At 37.1% G+C, this 23,505-nt stretch overlaps 1 protein-coding gene across 2 annotated transcripts in view; it reads right to left on the reverse strand.

The window, feature by feature from the left end:
* PRMT3 (protein arginine methyltransferase 3) overlaps window positions 1–23,505 on the reverse strand; it is a 96,374-nt gene that overhangs the window by 28,444 nt on the left and 44,425 nt on the right. For both annotated transcript variants that reach the window (XM_083840303.1, XM_083840304.1), the window contains exons 6-10: window positions 22,143–22,284; window positions 19,043–19,108; window positions 13,232–13,353; window positions 9,637–9,736; window positions 1,647–1,725 (exon numbers count right to left, since the gene is read on the reverse strand). In XM_083840303.1, the coding sequence (XP_083696429.1) occupies window positions 1,647–1,725; window positions 9,637–9,736; window positions 13,232–13,353; window positions 19,043–19,108; window positions 22,143–22,284 (509 nt within the window). The remainder of the gene's footprint in view (window positions 1–1,646; window positions 1,726–9,636; window positions 9,737–13,231; window positions 13,354–19,042; window positions 19,109–22,142; window positions 22,285–23,505) is intronic.

Genomic DNA, 23,505 nt, shown 5'->3' on the forward strand with positions numbered 1-23,505 from the left:
GCTGCTAGTAAACACACCACCAATACAGAAAGATGCTAGACAACAAGATGCTGTCACAGTTTCTGCAGAGGTCAGAAACATCTGGCCCTTTTCAGAAAGCTTTGGAAGCCTTTGGAAGCACTAGCTAAACAGGAAATGATTCCTTAAAATTTTAGAGAATGTCCTCAAATTTAGTGATTACATTGTGATGTAAAATGACTAGCATATATTTATACAGAGCACACCCAACTGCGTTCCAGATACGGCTGCAGTGTTCTACAATACTGAAAAAAAGCTCCTCTTCTGCTATGCTGTTCAAGAGGCTTCTAAATATTTTAATACATGAACAGTAATCTCTTCCTTGTATATTCAGGTTTGCGATCAGATGTTGAACAATTGCATAAAAAAGCCTTTTTTCTGCTGCACTCTAGCATACAAAAGCTCAGTGCAATCAAAGTGAAGCACTGCAGCGAGCACTGTTACATAGTCATTAATTCAATCATTAAGTCAGTGTAGTGAAACTAACTATGTGCATGGTTAGCACAAAAGGGGGGAAAAAACAGACCGATGACTACGATTGAAAAGGTCAATATGAAATACAATACTGACAAAGGAATTAACTGAAAGGAATAATGCATATGCAGAGCTTGTGCAGAAAGCTGCATCACATGAGTAATAAACACAGGCATTTAAACCCTGCTTAAGATGATTCTGGCTAATTACTTAAAAAGGACAAAAGAACTCTACTTCAAAATAAATTTTTTCTTCTGTCCCTTCCCCACCCTCCAACCACAAAGAAAAAGATACATTCCTAATGGGAATGAATATCCTAAACTGAAACAAAGCAATTCCATTAGTTATTTCACGTGGCTTCTTATGCTTGAAACTGTATGTCCTCCTCACACATCATCTGCCATCCTGGAATGCACCCTATTCCCTTTCCCTCTAATTCATATGGAAACAGATTAAAATTATGAACTTTTCATCTTACATGTAAGTTGTAGCTTACTCAAACAGTACTATATCTTACCCAATAAAATTGTTTCTAGTTTTGCAGAAACTGGTATTTATAGGAGAGAAAATGAATGCAAGCTTTCCTGATAGCTGCTATTCAGCCTCATAGATTTTTGAAAGTCCAACACCGTAATTTGATTAAGACATTTTTTCTAAATCTTTATTTGTCCAGATAGGCTACATTGATTATTTTTCAACTCAAAGGATCTGGGAAAAATACAGACAGCATTCCAGTCTTATCTTTAAGTACTACCGCTTGAGATTACTATCCAACTCCTGTGATTAACAAAATAATATTTTTCAACACAGAAGTTAACTCTTGAAATGAAGTTTATTAACTTGCTACTGTCCCCTATCTCCCTCCCTCCTGTGTAGAGGTGTGGGAAGAAGTAGGGAGGAAAAATTTAGACTGTGCTTCAGAATAAATAACCCCCTTCTATTCTTAAAAACACCATTAACTTGAGACCTTGATACCCCAGCTAATATTCTTCTACTACCCATACAGTAAATTAATGCCTCGAAGCTCGTACTAATGGTAACATTTTTCATTTAGACTGGCAACTTTCTCATCCATGCATAGCTTATTCCAAGTCTCTGAGTTCATTTAGCTTTCCCCCAGAGCTAAATTTATTAAAAGAATTACGCACACCAACCTGAGCCTCCCTCTGCCAGGTACTTGTCCTTTGCATAGATGACAGAATCCAGCATAGACTCAAAGAGAAGGAAATAACCCTGTTCACAGAAGAGGGAAAGAATTTAGAAGTCATTACACTTCTTACATAGCATATTTAATCAATATACAGACTGACTTTATCAATACAGTTTAAGAGCTTTACATGCCCATACGCCTTAGTAAGAGTCAGCACCTGATGGGTTTCTCAACACCAGCATGGTCACTTCAGAGTTTAATTATATAAATATCACCTTTAATTCCAACGCTACCAAAATCTTAACATCTACTAAATTCATAAACTGTAGGCAATAAATATCCAACAATTACCTGACTCCCGTAACATCCAAAGAAATCAAATTTACCTTAAACCCCGAGAGAAAAGCTCTATGCATCGATTTTGTAGTCACAACTCTGAAGTGCCATATAAAAAAATTAAAAAAAAAATCCCTTTCCCCTTGGCATTACATACAACAGCATTACATAAAATTAGCCTTTTAAATTAAACCTTCAGTTTCAACTCTTCAAAGTAAAGTCCAAATTTCTAAGAGATATATGGCCATTTGTTTATCAATGGATTTACTATTTTACGTTCTTCCTATCTTGCAAGTTTGAGTATGATCCTTACACATGCTGAATACTCTCAACACCTTTCATCCACATTCTTAGGACGTCAAATCACTTAATGACAAATCATACCAGCATACACTTCATTTTTTCACTTTATGTCCAAATTCTCATTTGGCTTAAAACACTGCTTCACCGTGGGGTTTGATTTATGCACCGATAGCCAGTAAGAAAGAACAAAAAAGATGACTGCAAGTCCAGACTCTGGACTTGCAGCCCTACAAGCCCAGTTAGCTGTAATCAAACAAAGCAAAGCTACAAAGACTTCTTTCATCATTTTTCCTACAATTCTGTATTTGGAATTGTGATTTGTTTAGTTGCTGCTGTTCTTCATTTCATCAAGCTACCCTACTGAAGGTAAGACAGCACTGCACGTGAACTGCATTGTTAAGATACCAAGTTTGCTTCAAGTTTATGTCATCTTCTATCTTAATTGTCTAATGTTCCTAAATATAAAAAATGCAGCAATTCATAATTGCTCTCATAAACGTCCCCATCCACATTGCAGCCTTCAGAACTAAAAAATAAACAAAATACAAAAATGAGGAACCTGAAGCAGAATGCATTTGTGTTGATTACGACAACACAAACGTCCTCTTCCTATCCTATTTCTTCTGGTAAGAGGACAGTGCCCTACTGCATACTTTTCTTCCAAATGCTGCCTGTTCTGCCACTATCCTGATTAACTTTTATAAAACTCTTAGAAGAAGTTCCAGAACGAACGCTACTGCTTTGTGAGCAATACGATTTTTATAAGCTTAACAAAATGGCTGAAAAGGCCAGGAGCTCCTACGGCATCAGACAGACAGTATTTTACGCCTCCAGCAAGCCAAAAGCACAGGCTGCAAACAGTTTTCTTTTTCAATTCTTATTCTTGCAGTTTTACAATAGGATATGTTTGATTCATATAAATTCTTTTAAGGTACTTTTAACTGAAAATGTGACCTCCAGGATACATCCTAAGATTAGTTAGCAGCAACAGTCAGTGAGTTAGAAAGCAACATCTTTACGGATCAATTCCTTGCTTATTTCTTCCTGACTAAAATTACTGTTATCTAAAATGCCTGCCAACCAAGCCTAAGGAGTGCAGCTGAAGACACACCTTTTAACAAGAAATCCAGTGAAATTCTCACCGTCCTTTCCCTGACCCTTCCATTTTAGCAGTGCTGTTGCCCCCCCCATCCCCAATTCAACTTCGCATTCCTGCAAGTTACGTAAACCATCACTGGTACTGAAGTCATTTATTACTTATACCAAAGCATTTTGCTCTGTGTGCCGTGCTCATCTGCAGTGTAATTTAGAATGCAATTTCACAGGCTGCTGCCTCACCTGTAGGGGTGCCATCTGGAAAGAGAATTATACCTGACGTTTTGTCCCTGTGATGCTGTGGGGCAGCACTCTTGCTTCCACCCCAAAAAACGTTCAGGGATTTTGTTTTCTTCTTCAATGTGTATTAGCATCCTCAAAATTAATGACTGCAATGAGATCTCTAGAATAAAAATCTGTGAGCTAAATATAAATAATTTCATCCTGCTAGTAGCTAAATACACCTAAAACGTCTCATGTCCCTATTATCCATATTTTGTGTTTTGCAACAGGATTATAAAACGCTCACAGAACTTGGACAGTTTAATGCCCTGTACCATTAAATTTTCTTAATTATTCAAACAAACTACACCACTCTGAAGTTCTTTTTCATTTTAATTCAAAACTAGGTAACATATTTTGCAAATAGATCAAAATATAAGTATGGGAAGTTTTTTTTTTTTTTTTTTAACAAGACCGCTTCAGTATTCGTTATATTCTTCATGGAGAAAAATGAGATTAAACTATTTAAAAGCATTAAGACACGAGAACAATATATAATTTCAAATAAGTGTACCTGGTTGTGTGGAAAGAGCCCAAAGAAAAATACTATGCCTAAAAAAATATACTTCAGTTTAGGACCATCTCCTCCTGTACATTTCCCTTATCCATTCCTATCAAATACATTATTTCAACTCGTTTTTGCTGTTCATATTTTCTGCTTGTTGGTGAAATCAATATAAATGAAGGATTCTTTTCAAGAAGTGGTATTAGCATGCTTACAATTGCAAAAATCGTTACAATTTTTAATACAGCAGAAAAAAACATGCAATGAAAAAACTGAGAAGCGATGTTTACCTACTTGAAGAAGTGGTGCTTTTTCTCCTCTTATCAAAGAGATTTTCTTATTTTTTGTAACACAACTGAACCTGGTCTGGTAGTCAGATTCATTAAGGCCCCAAACTGAATGTTTAACGAGATAAAAGGCATCTATCAAACCACTGCCTCATCAAGTAGATTATTTTTTTTTAAACCCTGTCAGTATAAAATGTGCATTATTTTCTTAAATCAAATTTTTACCTACAACGTTTCCACTGGACTGCAAAGTAAAACAAGTTACAGAATACCTAAAACAGTAGTTAACAGATTCTACTTTCTAACAAAGTGCTGTCTCACATCAATAGATAAACAAAACCCACGGGGCCTGCTTGATTTTGTGAAAAATCACTTTTTACTTAACACAACCCCACAAAATAAATAAATAAATAAAAACATGGCATGTTTAAATGAGAAGCAGCAGCTACATGTGAACTCTTCTGCATGGTCTGCTGCAGCACCATTTCCCTCACACTAAGTGAGCCTTCATGCTGATCTCTAATGTATGCTCTAACTCAAAACAACAACAACAAAAAAAAACAAAACAAAACACATTGCGGTCAGAGCAAGCCCACACATTGCAAAACCACAGCTTGACTCTTATTATGTACACCCCATTTTGCCCTTAACCAAAAGCAAGATGAGCAAGAACACCAAAAGGGAAGATGTCAAGAGTGGACAAATGACACCCATTATTAAGAGGGCAGACAAAAAGGAAATACAATTCTTTTAATAAAAAATTTCACTGTAGAGAAATGAAAGCACTGTGCTACTTAGTATGCTCCTTTGCATAAAAAAGAGCTTTTACATGGAATTTTAAATTATATTTTTACTGCGATATGGTAACTGGATGCTTTTACTAAATGATCCCTCAAATATTAACAGAAACAATACAGAATATCAAGACAACAGAAATACTACTAAGTGTTAGAAAAGCACCACCACTGTATATTCATCATCAAAATGGAAGAAAGGAGAGAACAGGTTACTTCCAGTACTTCAGACACACTTACTTCCTAGTACTTCCCCCAAGATTTGGAATACCTCGCATTCAAGACCCATCATGATATCATTCCAAAATTACCAAAATTAAGCAAGCAATGAAGTAAATAAATTTGTGATATCGGCTACCTGAACAACACAAGCATCAGGTTCTATTCGTGGCTTCTATTAAGAATCCATCTCTTTCCCAGTTGTTCCTTCAGTAAGGCTATATTACATATTCAGTATCATAAAGCATTACATAAGGCAGCCATTTATGAGAATGCAGTATGTTCTAACACTGTATTTGAGACAACCAGCTTGGACAATTGTCCCTCACAGTTGGAAAAAAAGTCAAGAAACGCAGTTATTTTTCAAGCGAACAAAACTCTCAACTTCTAGCTTCGTACTCTTAGCTACAGAAACAGAACTCAAAGCATAAAGACAGAAAAAAAAAGTACACGGATGCAGCTCAAGAACACCGCAGAAAAACATTATATTTTCTGGTTTTCTGCACCTTTCCTTTTAATAACCAGCCTACAAAGTTATCACATGTGGAGTAACACAGCTACGTTTGTATGGTTAGCAGATCTCATTCTATCAAACATTCAATTTAAGCAAAAACTAACTTCAGCACTTTTTCACAGCAACTCCCATTTCAAACTTATATGCTGTATGTAAAATTAATTCCAGTAAAACTTCATTGCTTGCTAAAAATCCGGACCTCTTGAGAGCAGGCATATACGGGATCCTGACTGAGAGCAACGGCATGCACAATTCTTGCTAACCTAAATGCTTTCCCTCTACTTGCATACAAATGACACCGCATTCAAGTCAAAATTCTAAATCTCCAGTGAAATTTAGGCATTTACCAAACATTTTCAGATCGAGTTACTAACTGACCATGTTTTTGTATACCTCTGAGCTCCAAGCAGGATGACAGATCAGAAGCTTGCAGCCTGGTACAGATTATCAGACCATCCTGTACAGGGAAACTTCTACAAGCAAGGCCAGTGGTCAGCTCGGGTATAAAATTCACCCATTCTTACATTCTAACAACCCACCTTCAACAACCAGAAAACCTTTATCTTACAGAATCAGCGTAGTTAGCAGAACAGGCTATTACTTGTCCGTTTGTGTCTTCCTCAAGACCGTGTGGTTCATTAGGAGAGATGGCTCTTTGGTCCACCTGCTCTCTCCTGCTCCAGGCCTGCAGCCCTTTAAGTGCTCGCATCAGGCTGCATACTTAGCCAATGTGCTGCTAAAAGGCATTCACAGCAGTCCTCAGAGTGAAAGCATCTAAACAGATGGATTTATCTGGGTATCCAGTAATCCAAGAGGTCCTCAATCTCCACCAATCTGCCTTTCAGAAACCAACAGAACAGCTCTGAGCTCATCACACTGCCTTTCCAAATTGTTTCCATGCTGGTTTTAGTAGAATGCAATTACACAGACGCCCTGCTTATGGTCTGATTTTAAAGATGTCTAACACATACTTCAGATGTCACAAACAATTAATTTACTCTTTACATCAGAAGCAAGATCGCTGTTCCCTGTCTGCTAATTTCTTTCCTAGACCTAAAAAAAAAAAAAGAAAATAAAAGCCACTGAAGAGACAGTTGCTCATAATTCAGCCTCTAAACCCAGAACATGACCAAAATGTATCCATATAAATTTTACAACTGAAACACATTATTTTTGAAGACAAGTATAGATGTGAAATATAGTTTGGCTTCATATACATCTGATATACACACCTATACACCCACACAACTATCCACAGTGTAATACACTTAAGGTGTTTGTCCCATTTTGGCATATTTTAAGGCAAAAAATTGAAAGATTAACCAAGTAGGAATATCAGTCTGCAGAATCCACAGATCACTTACACAAGCAGGAGAATGATCATCAGCCACTACAATGGAAATGTTCATAAAGCAACCCCACACCTTTTACAATACACTCTTTGCTGTGCCATCTTTCTCAGAAAGCCTGTTCTAGAAACATGCCAGGGTGATGTAGCATCTTTTCCTCTCTCCAGCCTCCATTCTAATGCTTCATGCATGTTCATAATTTTCTTATGCTCCACGCGTGACTTTAAAATGCCTACAGGGTACTCATCTTTAACGCTGGTCTGTACCCTAGCAAAACATAGCGATGGCTACACAAGAGAATTTGGTACTTTCTAGCATATGAGCAGTTTGCTTTCTAAGCAAAACAGCAGCCTTCCATATTTTCGTTACCAAGAAAAAATGTTGTTCCCATTGGAGGTTTCCTGCTAGTCTATGCAAGTGCTCCAAATAAAGAATTGAGAGCTGACATATATTGAGCTCCTTTTTGTTCCACACTGCGCATTTACAACATTTTCAAACTAGCGGTCTGTTTCTAAGCACTTATATTCTTACTTTAACAAAAAAGATTTCACACTGGTCGCTACCACGTAGAGAAGGAAAACAAAAAAGCAAATTCACACACTTGTGAAAATGCACAACATGAGGAAGATAGACAAAGAGGAATCTTCATTTGCATCTGGGAAACCTAACGCTCCTTTCCAGACAGTGTTGCAACAGTCTGCGTGCTGTCCAGTTATCAATCTTACTTTCACAGCATTGTCCTCTTTATCTCTGTATTGCAGCAACCTATAAAAATGCTAACATCCCTAAACATTTAGAATACCTCATTAAATGAAATGCACGTCTATATAATTATAACATTAAAAGGTAAATTAGCACCGAAATGGAAAAAACAGAACATTCAGTACGTCATTTCTTACATGAGGTGCTTTTCTAAGTCCTCTATTTCACCTTAGAGATACTAGTTTACAACAGGACTTAGGTTCTTAAGTGGCCAAGTGACTTTGAGAATACAAATCCTGCGCTCTGGAACAAGCGGTCTGATTTTGGGAGGATTATTCTCTGTGCACATATTAGGCAAGTGATCAGAAGTTTCCCTGAAAAAGGAATTACATTTCAAGTGAAGTCATATACTGTCACAGATCACCGATGATAACGTATCAGCTTTAATCCACTAGTACCAAATGCTTAAGTCTCCCTTGAAACTAGTGACCTCAACACTAGATGAAGCTCATGCTTCTGGTAACAGTCTTTACAAGGCTGTAGAAGAAAGAAATCTGTTGAGTGCCAGCATGCTGAAATATTTAATGTTTTAAAAAGATAATTACTTTACCTGGAAATTAATTAGAAGTAAAAAGAAGTAACTTCACATACAAGCTTTCACTACTGATCTTAAAAGCAAACTTTTCTGTCCTTTAATTTCAAGTCCAAACAATGGGGATTAGTATGAAAAAACACCATTTTGAAGAGCTTTTTGAACATCTGTGGCACAGGAGACTGAATAGGAGAAGTCCACAACAGAGGTCAAATGATGTTTCCTACCACACTTCTGACAGGTAACAAACTTAGCAGCTATGGAATTCAGCCTGGCACTGGGTCTTGTCACACAGATTTCTTTCTCAGTGGCAGGCAGTAAGCACAACTGTGCTTGAAAGCACACACATGAAAGCATGTCAACAGTCCAAAAGCTGAAATCCAACAGATTCCAGGAAATGGTTCCTTTATGCACTGCATAGAGCATTTTCTATTGGCCATCATCATCGTTATGCACCTTTATTTCATTCTTACACTAAAAAGCCTGCAATCAGAAGAAACACTGTTTCAAGCTCCCTCCATGTATTCACAGATTTCCCAGTGTATATGCTCCTTCCTATCACCTTTCCTGCATGGTCAGGATGGTCTTCAGTTGTCCTCATGGACTTAATGGTATTTTACATATCAGAATGATCTACCTACATGACAAAACACCAAATTTCTCCATTACTTTCACATGAGCAGCTGCAATACTATTATTCAGAAGCACAGAATACTTCTATACATTTGCACACTAACTACATAACACAAACTTACTTCTGTACCCAAACTACCTTAACTATACTTATAGAACCTTGACTTGAAATAGCAGGTGCAAGAGAGAGGAGGAATTGTATTCAAATACCATGTAATGAAGACTGCCATCCCATCAACGAGGTTGACAAAACCACTGCTGCAACAAAAAAATTTTGGCTAAAAAATAGCAACACTTAAAGATCATTTCTGAAATTGAATCAATCAATGCAATTTTTTTTGTCCCCAAAACTGTGTCTTGAAAATAATATTCATACACCTTACCATCCATTCAGATATAATTACATCCACTTTTTCCAAGGGCAGATCTACTTCTTCAATTCTTCCTTTGACTAGTGTAATAATATTTTCAAGTTTATTTAATCTGCAAGAAATAATATAAAACAATTAGTTTATATTTCCATTTTATGCTGTCAAGAGATGTATTCGTGTCTGTATTTTGCATTTCTTCTTTCCCCCTCAAACAACAATTTTTAGCTTTTATTATTTTTAAAATAATCAGGAAAGTACTACAATGTAACATTACTTTTCAGTTTTATGTCAGATGGTACTGTTATAAGTTTCCAAAAATTTCAGGAGATTAAGAGCCAAGCAGAGGTGGCAGCCAGTAGATCTGTATGCCTCCCGTGTGCTGTGAATGCAAGTGTGTAGACTTCAGAACCCAGGAAAATACAGAAGAGGCCAACTTAAAATGATGCTCCTCTTCATTTAGAGTTGCTTGCTTCCAGTTCTCCTTTGACCTTTGTAGTGTAAGCCTAGAGTGATTAGAGCCTACTCATCACACTAGGTAGGATACAAATGGAAATTAACTTCATACAAAGCTATTTTGCATGACTTTTTTTTTTTTTAAAACAAAACCAGCTGCAAAGGCACAGAGAACAAATGTTCCCTGTAAGTCAATATTATAGTTATTCCACAGAAAAAGGCATCATCCCTACTGTGATTTTGCCACTCATCTGCACTGTTCAGTAACTGCAGCCATCAGTACCACCTCATATGCAAGTAAACGGACAAACTGTATACGGAGGAAGTTTCTATGACATGACCACAGCTTTCAGGAAAAAACAAAAACAAAAAAAACTGCACAACAGTTGAACTGCTAGATACTTGAATACTTGAAATTTAGTACTTTCTCCTTGGCAAACCATGTTAGCCTTTCTTGCATATACCATTATTACGATAGCTGCTGTTACAGAGAGCACAAAAGTATTCCCACCAAAAAAATCTATCTATCCACAGCAGTTCTCATCTCTCTGCCCCTACCCCCCCCCCCCAGCCTGATATCTTACTCTTGCATGTTGTCTGCCTTTCAATGCAGACCACTAATCACATTAAAAATTCAATCTAGAAGACAATAGGAGAAAGATCAGAAAAAAAGGGAGGGAAAGGAAAGGGTCATAGGGCTACTTGAACACATGGGCTGTTGGAAACATCAATTAAACTCTACGTGTGACAGTCATCCCTCAGAAGGGTAACAGTTCACCGTTAATATCACATTTAGTTTTGTAAGCAGAAGTTAAAACAGAAGTTTCAAGGGAGAAATAAAACATTGAAGAGCAATCAACCATATCAATATTTTAAGAACAAAAAAGCACAAACAGGTTAACTTCCTAAATGACCATGTACAAGGACATAATTAAAACCAAAGAGTAAAAACACTAATATATTACATACTTGTTTTCAATTTTAATGTATAAAGGAAAAAAGTCATCAATATAGACGACAAACTGTAGGAAAGACTGCTTGAATGCTATTAAGAAGTATACTTTCACTTTTTATTCTAGCCTACCTGGGCAAATGACAAAAATCAAGCCTTCACTGAACTTGAAATTTTTGCTTTTTCTTGTTCCCATTAAGAAAAGATAGGGCAAATAGTTAATAAATTTACTATGAAACCTTGGGAAAGAAGGGAATGCCCTGTGGGAATGCCACAGTGGCCACTTATTCCCATTTACTTATGCACATTGGTTGCACCGTTTCTAGCATTTATTAAAGCGTGTTAGAAATGAACCTGATTCTGTACGGGACTCAAGCTTTTGATCACGTACTTTAATCATAGGTGGAGGCACACTGCAGTAATTACTTTTAAGCAACACTGAGTTGTTTAGTATTCCCATAAATATTTGTTATTTCATTTTAAGTTTGTCAGTTCTATTCCTTTAGGAAAAGAGGGTTTAACAAGGCAAATACAAACTGTTTTGATATGAACCTAAGACTTGAATGTGAATTGAACCTTTTACAGCCAGTTACCTACAAATGCGTAGCTTTAGTGGTGGTTCACTGCTTAATTCAAATGGTCATTTACCACTTTTAAGAGTTAAACATTTTTGATTTGTTGTTTTTCTTAAAGGCTCACCCTTCTCATTGAGGGTAACACATGTTGGCTGATACTTCTACCATACTCTGAGTATAAAGCATATAGAACTTTTTGTACACTTACGTAAGAGATGAACAATCCAGAGTTTGTCACATAGTACATTAAAAATAAGACACTAATTCACATCCGTAACCATTTTGAACATGTCAAGACCTCTGCCTAGTGTGAGGGAGAAGAGAAGACCAAGCAAAGCTCTTGACTGATATTACAGGGACTGGATGAGAGGCAATGGACATAAGCTGCACCCCCTGGAAATTTCTGTTTGATATTTGAAAAACAGAAGCGAGGATAATCGAACAAGCTATTTGCCAGAGAAGTTCAGACAAAAGTGGCAGTGTTCAGAACTTGACCAGACAATGCTTTAGCCACCTACTGTACCTGAGCCTGTTCTCAAAGTGAGCTGAACCAGATTCCCTCCAGAGGTCCCTTCCATTCTGTACAGTTCTGTGACGGTTTACACAGCACTCACCTTATTTGTGATTTTCCTGAAAACATCTTTTCTCAGTGACCCCACAGATTGTGTGCTGATGTGTCTGTGTACATGCTGTTAAATTGATTTTTTATTCATACTATAGAAAATATTACAGTGCAATGGTAATCACTTTCCAGCTAACATGAAAAACAGCGCAAAGGAGGTTTCCAAGGAAACAAAATATGGGGTGATAGACATTTATTACTCTCCACAAACATAGTGTCCCTTAAATATACTAGTGTATAGAACCTTACTAAGGACAGGTTAATACCATATAACTACAAAATTTGCCAACAAAGAAAGCTACATTTCACACCTCCATTGCAGGTGTTAAAATTGGTAAAAAATAAAAGCTTGTCATGTATTAGTTGAAAACTTCACAGTTCTAACCAACACAACAATCTAAAAAAATATACATTTAGATGGACCCAGTAAAGCATTTTAATTTTCTGTAATCTAGAAGATAAACTTATAGACATTATATAACTATTGAAATTTTCTATATATATAAAATTAAACAGCAGTGTGTGTGCGTACATCTAGATAAAAAACTAAACTTCTACTGTGTTCACCTACAGCAGTTCTGTTTACTTAACTTAAAATTTTGCAGCCAGAAAAGTTCCTCATATCATCTAGGTAGCTGTCACAACTCTAACGTTTGTTGTTTAAAAAAATAACGATTTTACCAGTAGCGACATTTCAAGTGAACAAAGTGAAAACAGGAAATGCATTGGCAGCAGCCAGTTAAAGCCTCCACAGCATGACAGTGCTGGTCCCAATGCCAATACCAAGAAGCATCTGGGAAATATTTTTCCTCAACTAGTGCTCTATTTTTACTACCTTTATCGGAACAGCAAACATGATTGCGCATCAAAACCTGTGTTAATCCTTAGAACAAAGAAGGACTTCAGTAGAAGACCTACCAAGTGATATGTGATCATTAACTCAGACTGGTATTTTAGTAACTTTTTACAGTGGTATTTCCATACTTTTTCCAGAACTTCTCCTACCTTATGATGTCCATGGCCTGATAAATGATTTCAGATTGGTCGACTCCGATCACTTTCTTCGCACCTGCTTTGGCAGCAAACATAGAAAGTATTCCAGTTCCACAGCCAACATCCAAAACCACCTGAAATGAGTAAGCAACTTAGTTTTGCTTCCATTTATTTCTCTTGCTATGATTTTTCCCACGTCCTTCTACATCAGTGAGATACCATACTTCAAAGGAAGGAAGAAAAGGTAGCACCATCGAATCTTACTGTTATATTCAGAGATAAGCAAGCCAAACCACATTTATAACTCCGCACCCTCTACTACCTTTTACAGACAGGCTATGAGGCAGACTAGCTCCAGCTGCAGATGAACTCATCCACATGAGCAAAATAATTGCAAGCAGTTATTTAAGCAACAACTAAGAAGTTACACAAACAGGAGAAACAGAACATTAGAGCCTGAAGAATTTTAATATCAGTGAAACATTCTAACAATTGAATTTAGCATTGACTCTGAAAAAATATACTGTAACTCTGCAGTTTCTCATTAAAACTATTCAAAAAAATTAATTCTTTCCAGTAGTTTCATTCCAACTACAGCACACAGAGGAGGATTATGTATATGCATGTATCTGATATCACTGATTACCTTTATCTACTTGCCAAAGAGAAATGTCACAGCCACTCTGACTGCTCAACATTCAGAATGCACGTTCACAACATTCTTACGGTATCAATATATTTATCTTCTTCACTGGCTAAATCCTTCTTGGTCCAAAGTAATTTTACACAAATGGTTCCTGCCTTGCCTGTTAAAATCTGTGACTAAGTCATACTTCCATGCTTTTATTTCTCCCCTTCAACAATAAGAATTGGATATGATTCTTCAGATGCATATAGTCCTGTATTCTTCTTTAGAATCATATAAAAGAAAGTAAATCCCTAGTCATTCATAACACCAAGGAACAAAGCGGTGTCCTATCCTTTTGCCTCTAGAACAGAACGTGCCAAATTCATTATATGGAAAGAACTGTAAGGAGACGAGATTGACAAATCTTTCTTTGTATTTACTGTCCATAAAAACTTCTACAGATCATTTTATGCTCCTTGTAAAGAGTTCATAAATCCCCTGCTAGAAATGGCCACAGTGCCACAAAACAGCTATGGCTTTGATGACTAAATTTCAAAATGCTGAATGGCACAGTTTTAAACCCACGAATTATTTTCTAACAGGTTTAATAAAAAAGACAAAAAAATCCAGGAAGATGAGATCCCTAAGTTTTCCTCAAAGACAAACTTCATCACCACACTTAAAACAAAAAAGTGTATTCAATTTAACACGACTACTGCAAACACTTGGTTTTGACATCTCAAATATTAACTACTATAGCAAGATTAGAACATTTAAAGAAGCAAAAGCAAAGCAACTGAGATTTTATTTTTTTACACCAAATATTAAATACTAGAGTTGCCAGCAATATTAAGCATTGGAAAGCAGAGATTTTGTCCTGTAGCACTATTCATGGTTACTGCGAGGGCGCACTGCTGGCTCACGGTCAGCTTGGTCTTAACCAGGGCCTCCAGCCGCCTTTCTGCAAAGCTGATTTCCAACCAGTAGGTCCCCAGCCTGTACTTGGGGGGGGGAGAGGGGGGGGTTATTCCTCCCCATGTGTGGAGTTTGCACAGCACTTGGATGAACTGCAGAGGACTCCCGTTGGCCCACTTCTCCAGCCTGTGGGGGTCCCTCTGAGCAGCAGCACAACCAAGGGGGTTACAAAGCATCTCTCAGTTTAGCGTTATCTGCAGATTGGCTGAGGGTGCATTCTGTCAATTGGCCAGTTCACTAATGGTCATATTATCAGACTTCTTAATATAGTTAAGCTTTACTAATGGTGTTTAAAAAATTCTAATCACTAGATCCAAAAACGTTCTCAAAACTGAAAACAGTAGTACAGTCCTAAAGAGTACGCAGTCACTCGGATTGTGCACAGCAGTTAAGCATTAACAGACTCCAAGCTGTAAAGACAGACTTCCTTTGCCACACAGTAGAGCACAAATAAGTTACTAAAATAACTCTAGGATAAGAGGAATATCAAGTCAGAGTTACTAGTCATGAAGATCATCTATTAGAAAGGAGTACTAAGTTATTTCAGTGGCTTTCCTTAGCACAGCTTCTAGTGTTGTGAAACGGTCCTCACAGCTTTCGTGACATTCTTTTTCCAAAGGAGGCATCGAATCACTCAGTAATCAATCCTGCACTTGAGAATTATAACCCCATTTTCGAAAATATTTCAATGCAATAATGCACTCTTACTCGAGAGCTATTGAGAACTCTTGTTTTGGCACAACAGGAGCTTGCATCTACACTTGTAAATTTCATTTTACAAATGCTACCCATTTAAGCACATGAATGCTCTGTCCATCAGGTGTGTTTGCCTAGCATTGCATACAACTTATATGCTTTGAGGATGGATACAAAGCAATGAAACTGAAGTCAGCATGAATAAAAATAGCCGTTTATCCTTCGCAGCACAATCTAAGTTAGCCTCTGCTGTGGTGTACTGGGAAGCATGACTGAGATTTGAATGCCACCTGTCTTCACAAGCCAACTTACAATCTGGAAGCAGACAAGAGAACATTAGCATAATGGGGTTTTATCAGCATCTTGCATGGAGGCTGGCAACAGAAGTTGCAGATAGAGTTGCTTGTTCCATTTGAATTCTTTGCAGCTTTGTTCTAATGGGAGTCAATCCCATGACCCATTCGCAAGTTACACGTGAATAGTAGTGGCTACAGAAGTGCCTGGGCTCAAGTCTTCTGGAGACAGGAAAAGGAAGTAAAAACCAGCGTTCCTGCAGCTGTTGATATCTCGTGCTCCATAACACCATCTCTTCTATCGCTCTACACATGGTAGTTAACAGAACTGCTGAGCCATGAAAGCTGAAGTCAGAGCCAAAAACAAACCTCTGTGAAAGAATGCTCTTGATGTGCAGTTGCATGAAAGAGAGCAATCACCACAAATAGGAAAAAAATCAAAACAGACAACACTTTGGACAGCTGCCCTGGTCACTTAAAAACCCAGATGGAACTCATCTAGCCTCAGGCAGGGGACGGGGATGGAGAAAAAGGCAGAGGAGAGAATATGTACAAGCTGGAACACATCTGAGGAACTGAAAGACAAGCAAAATGATCACCAATTAGCCTAAGGACAAGGGTCTACAGCTAACGCATTCTTGCAGTGATCACATATGGCCTCTCACCAGAAATCTGGAACAGCTGGACTGGTGATTTGACTACACCATTACAGACTGCAGCATCACATCCTTCTCTGCCATCTAATCAAAACTGATAGGCTAGCTTTCATAACAGAAAATATTACTTCACATTCAGAAAGACAGAAGGTCAAGTAATTTGGTCAATTTAATTCATTCCATCAATGAACTTTTAGTAGCAATAATGTTTAAAAACACACTTTTCTCCTCAATATCCCAATGATACCTGCGTTGAACTTATATTCTACGACAGAAACTTAAGCATGAAAATACCATTTGTTTTTAACCAAAAATATTTTTTCTGTAAAATGGATCACATTTCCTTTTTACCAAGACAGATCACTTGAACTATTTGTTAGGAATTGACCTAGCAGGAATTTGTCCTATTTCCACCTCAAGTACATTTGACAGGTTTATAGCAAAGACAACAAGAACAGGATTCATTCAAGTTTTAATAATTTATTTTGAATCCTGAAAGAATAAGCTGACTGGTTCTGAATGTAGTATGCACAAACAAACAGATGCTGTGTTATCATCCCATTCACACAAACGCACCTCTTAGGGATACTGCAGGTTTGTATTAAAAGCCAGTAACATCAACTAAGCTGTTTGAATCAACTTCTACAGCCAGCCTCGCAGTTGTCCTTTCAGAAACAACAAAAAGCATTGCCACATATTTTCTAACGAGAAATGGCATATGGGAGTTCTAAGAATATTACAGGAGTCTAGGAAATAAAACATGAAGCTGTTCTTTTCATATTTTTTAATTATAATCAAATTTCTAAAGGAAATCAGCCTATTTTCCCAGGCTGGACATGTCACTTGATATCATTCTGGGAGCATCATATGATATATAAATTAAGCCTAACAACTGAACACTTTCTTCAGTGGAAATATGCAACAGATTTCACTTTAGTGCTAGATTTTTGAGAAAATCCCATATGTTTTCCATAACAATATACCAAGCAACAGCTATACAAAATTTGGTCAGATATTAAGCAAAGCACTGGTCAGCTGAATGCAAACTATTGGCAACTCAACGCAACTGATAACCTTTCTTTCCACTCAACCTTAACGCACAGGGTTTGGATGGAAACGCTATGATTTGAGGCAAGAGGTATCTTAAAGAAAAAACTGCCATAAAAACAGAGTTCAGAAATCGGTTTGTAGATGCTGTAATAGTAATAAATAACCTTCTCTATAGGAGCTGAATGCTTTCACACGAAGCAAAACCAGCAAGTAAGCACACAAGTTCAAGCCAATGCCTGAGCAAGTGCATCTGTAGGTAGGTCTTAAGCAACATTATCTAGAACTCTTCACCTGCATTTTGTATGTGTCCATACAACAGAGGAGAAACCCAAACCACACTGTTCCACTAGGACAGACATTCTTAAGACCAATCGCATCCTGTGAAAATTCGTACTTACCAATTCTAGGGGCATCTATGAAACTTAATTACTCAAAAGAAAGTTTTGTTTCTTTATTGATCTTTCTGTTTTGTTGGATGAGCTGCCCAGCTCTTTGATCATCCATATATTTCAAGTAACTGGCAGTATCATGTTTCAATGACACTTTTGCTTGTTCTCTCATTATCACTAGAAGCTTCACAATGTTTAGTAGAAACAGGCTTATGATACCGAGGCAAAAAATCAAACCATTATTTTCCACTGTAGCTGCTAAAAGAAACCTGAGGTGAGAAATATCAAGAGCATGCACTATCCACCTAGAAATACCTCCCCCTGTAAAACTACCTAGGACAATTTCCAACTCAAGAACTTACGTTACCACTTATTAACAGAGTCTCTTATCAGAACCAAAATAAAAATCTGAAGTGATTTCCTTCCATAAGCCTGTCAGCTGAATAACAGTAAGCAGTAAGTAGAAGAAAGCTAATCCAGAATACAAGTCCACACAGCACAAAACAGAAGCCACCAAACTCATCAGAAATAGCCAACAGAAACACAGAAGACAAGAAGAGTATTACATCTGCACTGGGGTCATAACCGCAGTAGGATCATAAACATCCACAGGCCTCTTTTCTCCTCACTGCACGGGAAATAGCAGTTCCCTGTTCCAAGTCCTCGAACAAGAGCCTTGTCTGGATATACTAAACACCACCAACTCAACAAGTCAGTTGCATGTGAATTCTTCCCCAGATCTAATTGTACAGTGCTTCTAAGATGTCGTTACTGAATCAGGCCCAAATAGAAATTCGCTTAAATTCTGGTAAAGAGTGCCTCTAAGATAGATTCTGCTTAATATACTAGATGAGAAAGGTTTAACTTCACCCCGCCAACATAATTAATGAACATCCCGACATGGCACACATAACAGTGACAACAGTGATCAGCGCTTCTGTTATCAGCACTGTCCACCCTCCAGCAGCTGAATAACATTCCACCACCTAATAAAGCCAGAGTATATTAAATCAAATCTTGTCAGTGCAATATTCCAACCCAAAGCTACAGAGTAGCCAGTCGGAAGGATTTCTACCGCTTAAAAAAAAAAAAACACAAACTGCAGAAATTACTGAATTTTGAGCTGTTTTACTTACCTTGTCCTTGAAGATATGTGGATTTTGATATATGAAGTCACGATAGCTTTCTGTACGCACTTTATCCTATGATTTAAAGCAGAAAAAACAATCTTCACTTGGCCTATTTATATACAAGATATTGTTCAAAATTGCTGAGAAAGTTGCTTTTAACTTGGCCTGAAGATGTTTTGTGAATACTGTATTTATAAGGATTCTCCAATAATATTTTCCATACTAAAATCCTTTAGCATTTATTCCCTAAGCAAATAAAGCCAGCTGAGCCTCTGGAAGAGAAAATAAATAGCTTTCACTATTCTGACTTGCTGCATTGGATTTTGGATGCTTCAAAGTTCTTAATACCTCTTCATCACCTAGCACGAACAGCAGTAATAGAATGACAATACTACATCAACTTTACACAACAGCTTTCTATACAATGGTAAAAATTTGACTGATGAGCTCATAAAACTTTCTGCATCATTCTACACTCTTAACTTGCATGACACGCAGATTCCTCAAAAGGAGTCATGGATCATATTAACTGTTTCTATTTCTGAACAAACTACAAATCTGAAAGCCTGAACACAAGTCAGTAATTAAAGTCGTACAGCCCATCCTATGAAAGCTTAAATTAAATAAATAGAGATCTAACTATAACTCAACATGATCTGAGAAGCTGGAATGTTTTCAAGCATATAACGAAGCGTTTACAATATCTCCGTGTATGAAAGCTAGTGGCATAGCCTGATCCATCAGCAAGGTAATATACTGATCCTCTTAATATGCACCACCAGGTGCACAAATTGACAGCCAAGTATACCTTTTGGAATTGCTGTTGCAGGTCAGATGTTAGAGCCAAGCAAAAATAGTATCTTCTAAGTCATCTTTTATTAGATAAAGATGGACTACGAATAATACTCGAGTAGAAAATATAACTGTTTATATTCAAGATTACATTCTTCTACTGTAGCAAATAAGAATTTTTATAAGAAGTATCAAAACTAAAGAAATTTTCTATAGTGAGAAAGAACAAAGTCTATTTTATTAGGAAAAAAGGTCACAAAGAGACTCAGAACAAAGAATATGTTCATAAAAATTATATAAACAAACCAGGTTATTCTGATGCTTGAAAACCCTAAACTCCAGTTAACGGTTAAGATGATCACCATACACGTGGCCCAAACAGTCACGGAGTATTTTACAAAATTTTACTTTCAAAGTGTATGCAATTAACATGAATAAAACAGATCCTTTAAAATTATGTTGGCTTACTACAACAATTCATTGAGAGCAACTATTTTTAGTAGTTCACTTCTATCGCAGTATATAATAGGATTTGCTGAAACAACCAAAATAGTATAAAAAAATCACAAGGTTCAGCATCAATCAAGAAAGCAGCCAGCTGGAAAGCCTTCAGCCTTCCATCCTGCCCACTCACATTGCCTCAGCACTGCCCCACCTAAATCAATACAATTCTAGCTCCTGTCTCTACTATATGCACTACTGCACTACTGTCACGGTCATTCACTTCAGGTCTCTCTATTCATCAATTCTGTTCTTTCACTCACCATTTCAATGCAATACTTTTCTTGCTTTTAAATAAAATGGTAGGGAAACTTATTAATAAGTAAGAAATTCTGAAGAGAAAAGGCAAGGGGGAAAAACAGCCATTTGACCATTATAAAGTAACAACCATCCTTCCCTGGCTTTGAAGTAGTTGCAGCAAAAGAAACAAATCGGAACTTCAGCTTGCTATTACTAGGCATGAGGAAAATAAGGTTTCCAAATATAACACCGTCAGAAACAAGCTGACAACACACAGCAAATCCCCTTTCTTAAAAGTTTCGATGTAGCAAACCCATTTATTTATATACTACTGACATACTAAAAAATCAAAATGAAAGCCTGGCATAGAGCAAAAAATTCCATATATGTGTGGCAAAAAAATCAATGTTTTCCTAAGGTTAGAAAAAAAGTCTGAAGTCTTCTTAAAAACATTCTGACAAACATTCCCTGAAACCAAACTCCATTTGCAGAAATGCACAATTATAAAGAACTTCATAATCAAAGACTTCCTCATCTATACCCTTTAACAGCTCAAACGACACCTTTATTTATACAACTGACCTACAAAAAACAACTCCTATCATTTATCTTCCAGATTTTCAATATATTTCTCTAGACTACTCATTTAGGAAAACATTCTTCTATCTCTGCAGAGACCTTTGTGCTTCTGCAGCACTCCCTCTCCCTTGAAATTTACCTCACACTTATACTAGTCTTAATACAGGTTCAGGTGCATTTCTACGTTAGGGCCATTAAATGATTTACAAAGCAGAAAATTTTATATGCTACCTGAGTGGACAAAGTTACTTTGCAACTCCATATTCTATCCATACATTTAGGCAGGAATTTCATTTATTTCTGCCATAAAAAACTGCTTACAACTTTCCTAACTATGGCCTTTTCTCAGAAAGGAAGCATCGAGGGATTTTTATTTACATGCCAATTATAGGACGTTTAATTTTATTTTTTATTTTTTAATTTAAAAAGGAAGAGGTTTCCCCTTAAGGGTTAAGGCTTTTTTTTTTTTTTAATATCTTAATCAGAAAAAAGGAGCTTACAATTTTTCCAGCTATTCAATGTCATGTTATCAATATGCTGGATGGCACACAAATGACCCCAATTTCTGCTTTTACTTAGTGCAATAGGAAACCATGATAACTTGCCTGACAAATTTTAATTGTTTGGAAAAAATAATCCGAAGAAAAATATTCATCATCTGTACCATACCATTATATCATGTATCTTTTAAGCATACAGGAAAAAGCTGCTTCTGGCAAGGTAAAGTTGTGGAAGATACTGCAGCATCTTGAAGCCTGTCTCTAGAGTAAATGATTTTTTTTTTCCCTAATTCTTCCTGTACAGTAAAAAGGATTCATAGAAAGGAAATAAAACTGAAAAAAGGATCTCAGCCCAACTCCTAGGAAAAGAACTACCATGTATAGAAAGGGTTAAAAATGCAGCTACTCTGCAGTATATTTACGGGCACACAGCCCGCTTCATCCCATCTTTCCTCTTTAGCCCTACTCAGATGCAGTTGAGATCACTTTCTAACCTTTAGCATCTCTTCGTGTATCCCATAATGCCCGTAGGAGCTGAAGTAAACATCATCCTCATCCTCGTGAAGGTCTGCAATGGCGTTGGATGACGAGCTGCTACCGACATCCACGTTCATCACGAAATCTTGTGCAAATTGTCTGTAATCAATTTGAAATACACCCTTGAGACATGTTTATGGGACCATGAAAAGGAGGCGGGGGGGGGAGGGAGCTTGAAAGAGATAAGGAATCCAGACTGCACAGGGGCTTTTACAACAATGGGCCCGGCTTCGGCTTTAAATGTGCACAATCTCCCTCTGCTGGCTCCTGGAGGCTGCTGCACAATGATCCACCACTCTTGCCGCATTAGGTATCCACACTTCTCTCTTATTTTAAGCAGTATTAGCAGTGAAACAGTGGCTGTATTCATCTGTGTGCCAGCCACAGTTCAATCCAATTCAGATTTCATTTCTATTTTTAAGTAGCAACTCCTTGTTTGGCACTTCCTAGTACAAAAGCTAGTACCACCATGGTAAAAGTCTACAGGGCGACAACGTATGTTTTGTGTATGTAATGTAGTTATGGACTCAATACCACAAACAACACTTCAGAACTATAAGTCACGTATAGCTGAATGACTCATGGAAGGTTGAAGAAAGCACTTTAAAATGGAAGTATCAGAGTGAAGCTAAATCTGAGCTTAAAATTCATGTTATTTTAATTCCGTTTTTAATCACACTCCATACTTATTTTCCTCTTCCATGGCCTTATACTCCTTATACGTATGCTATGTTCTCACTTCTCCAAGAAAGAATTGATGAACATTTTAGAAGAATTTTGGATGAAAGAACCCATACCTACGGTTTTATCATGAAAACTAAAATTAAAGATGGACAACTGAACAACTCATACTATAATGTTGTAACTGACACTTCAATATAAAATCAAGCGGAAGAGCAAAAGTGCTTCAGCCAAACGGTATTCCTTCAAGTTCTACAGTCCGACCTAGACAAATCCAAAGCAGCCAACACTGACCTTTAACTAAAGCCGTATTTTCTTACATAGGAATCTACACAATCTACCTGGTGTTACACTCCAGGTAACACCTCGTTACCAACACCTTCCTTACAGGACAACAAAATTACTATTTCAGTCCTGACCTTTTAAATACTTCTGTGCTTAGTTTGGATGGGGAAGAGAAGATGGTAAGGGAACTCACACTACAAGGCTGTTGATATTAGAAACTTCTTATACTTCCTGAAATATAGGTAGGACACAGATCTTATTTTTAATATTGGTCTTTACCATGCTAGTTCATGTTTTTATTACTTTTTATAAATACTGAAGTTATAAAAATAGCAACTTATAAAACTTGAATTC

The sequence above is a fragment of the Anser anser genome, assembly GCF_964211835.1.
Source record: "Anser anser genome assembly, chromosome: 5".
Classification (NCBI taxonomy): Eukaryota; Metazoa; Chordata; class Aves; order Anseriformes; family Anatidae; genus Anser; species Anser anser.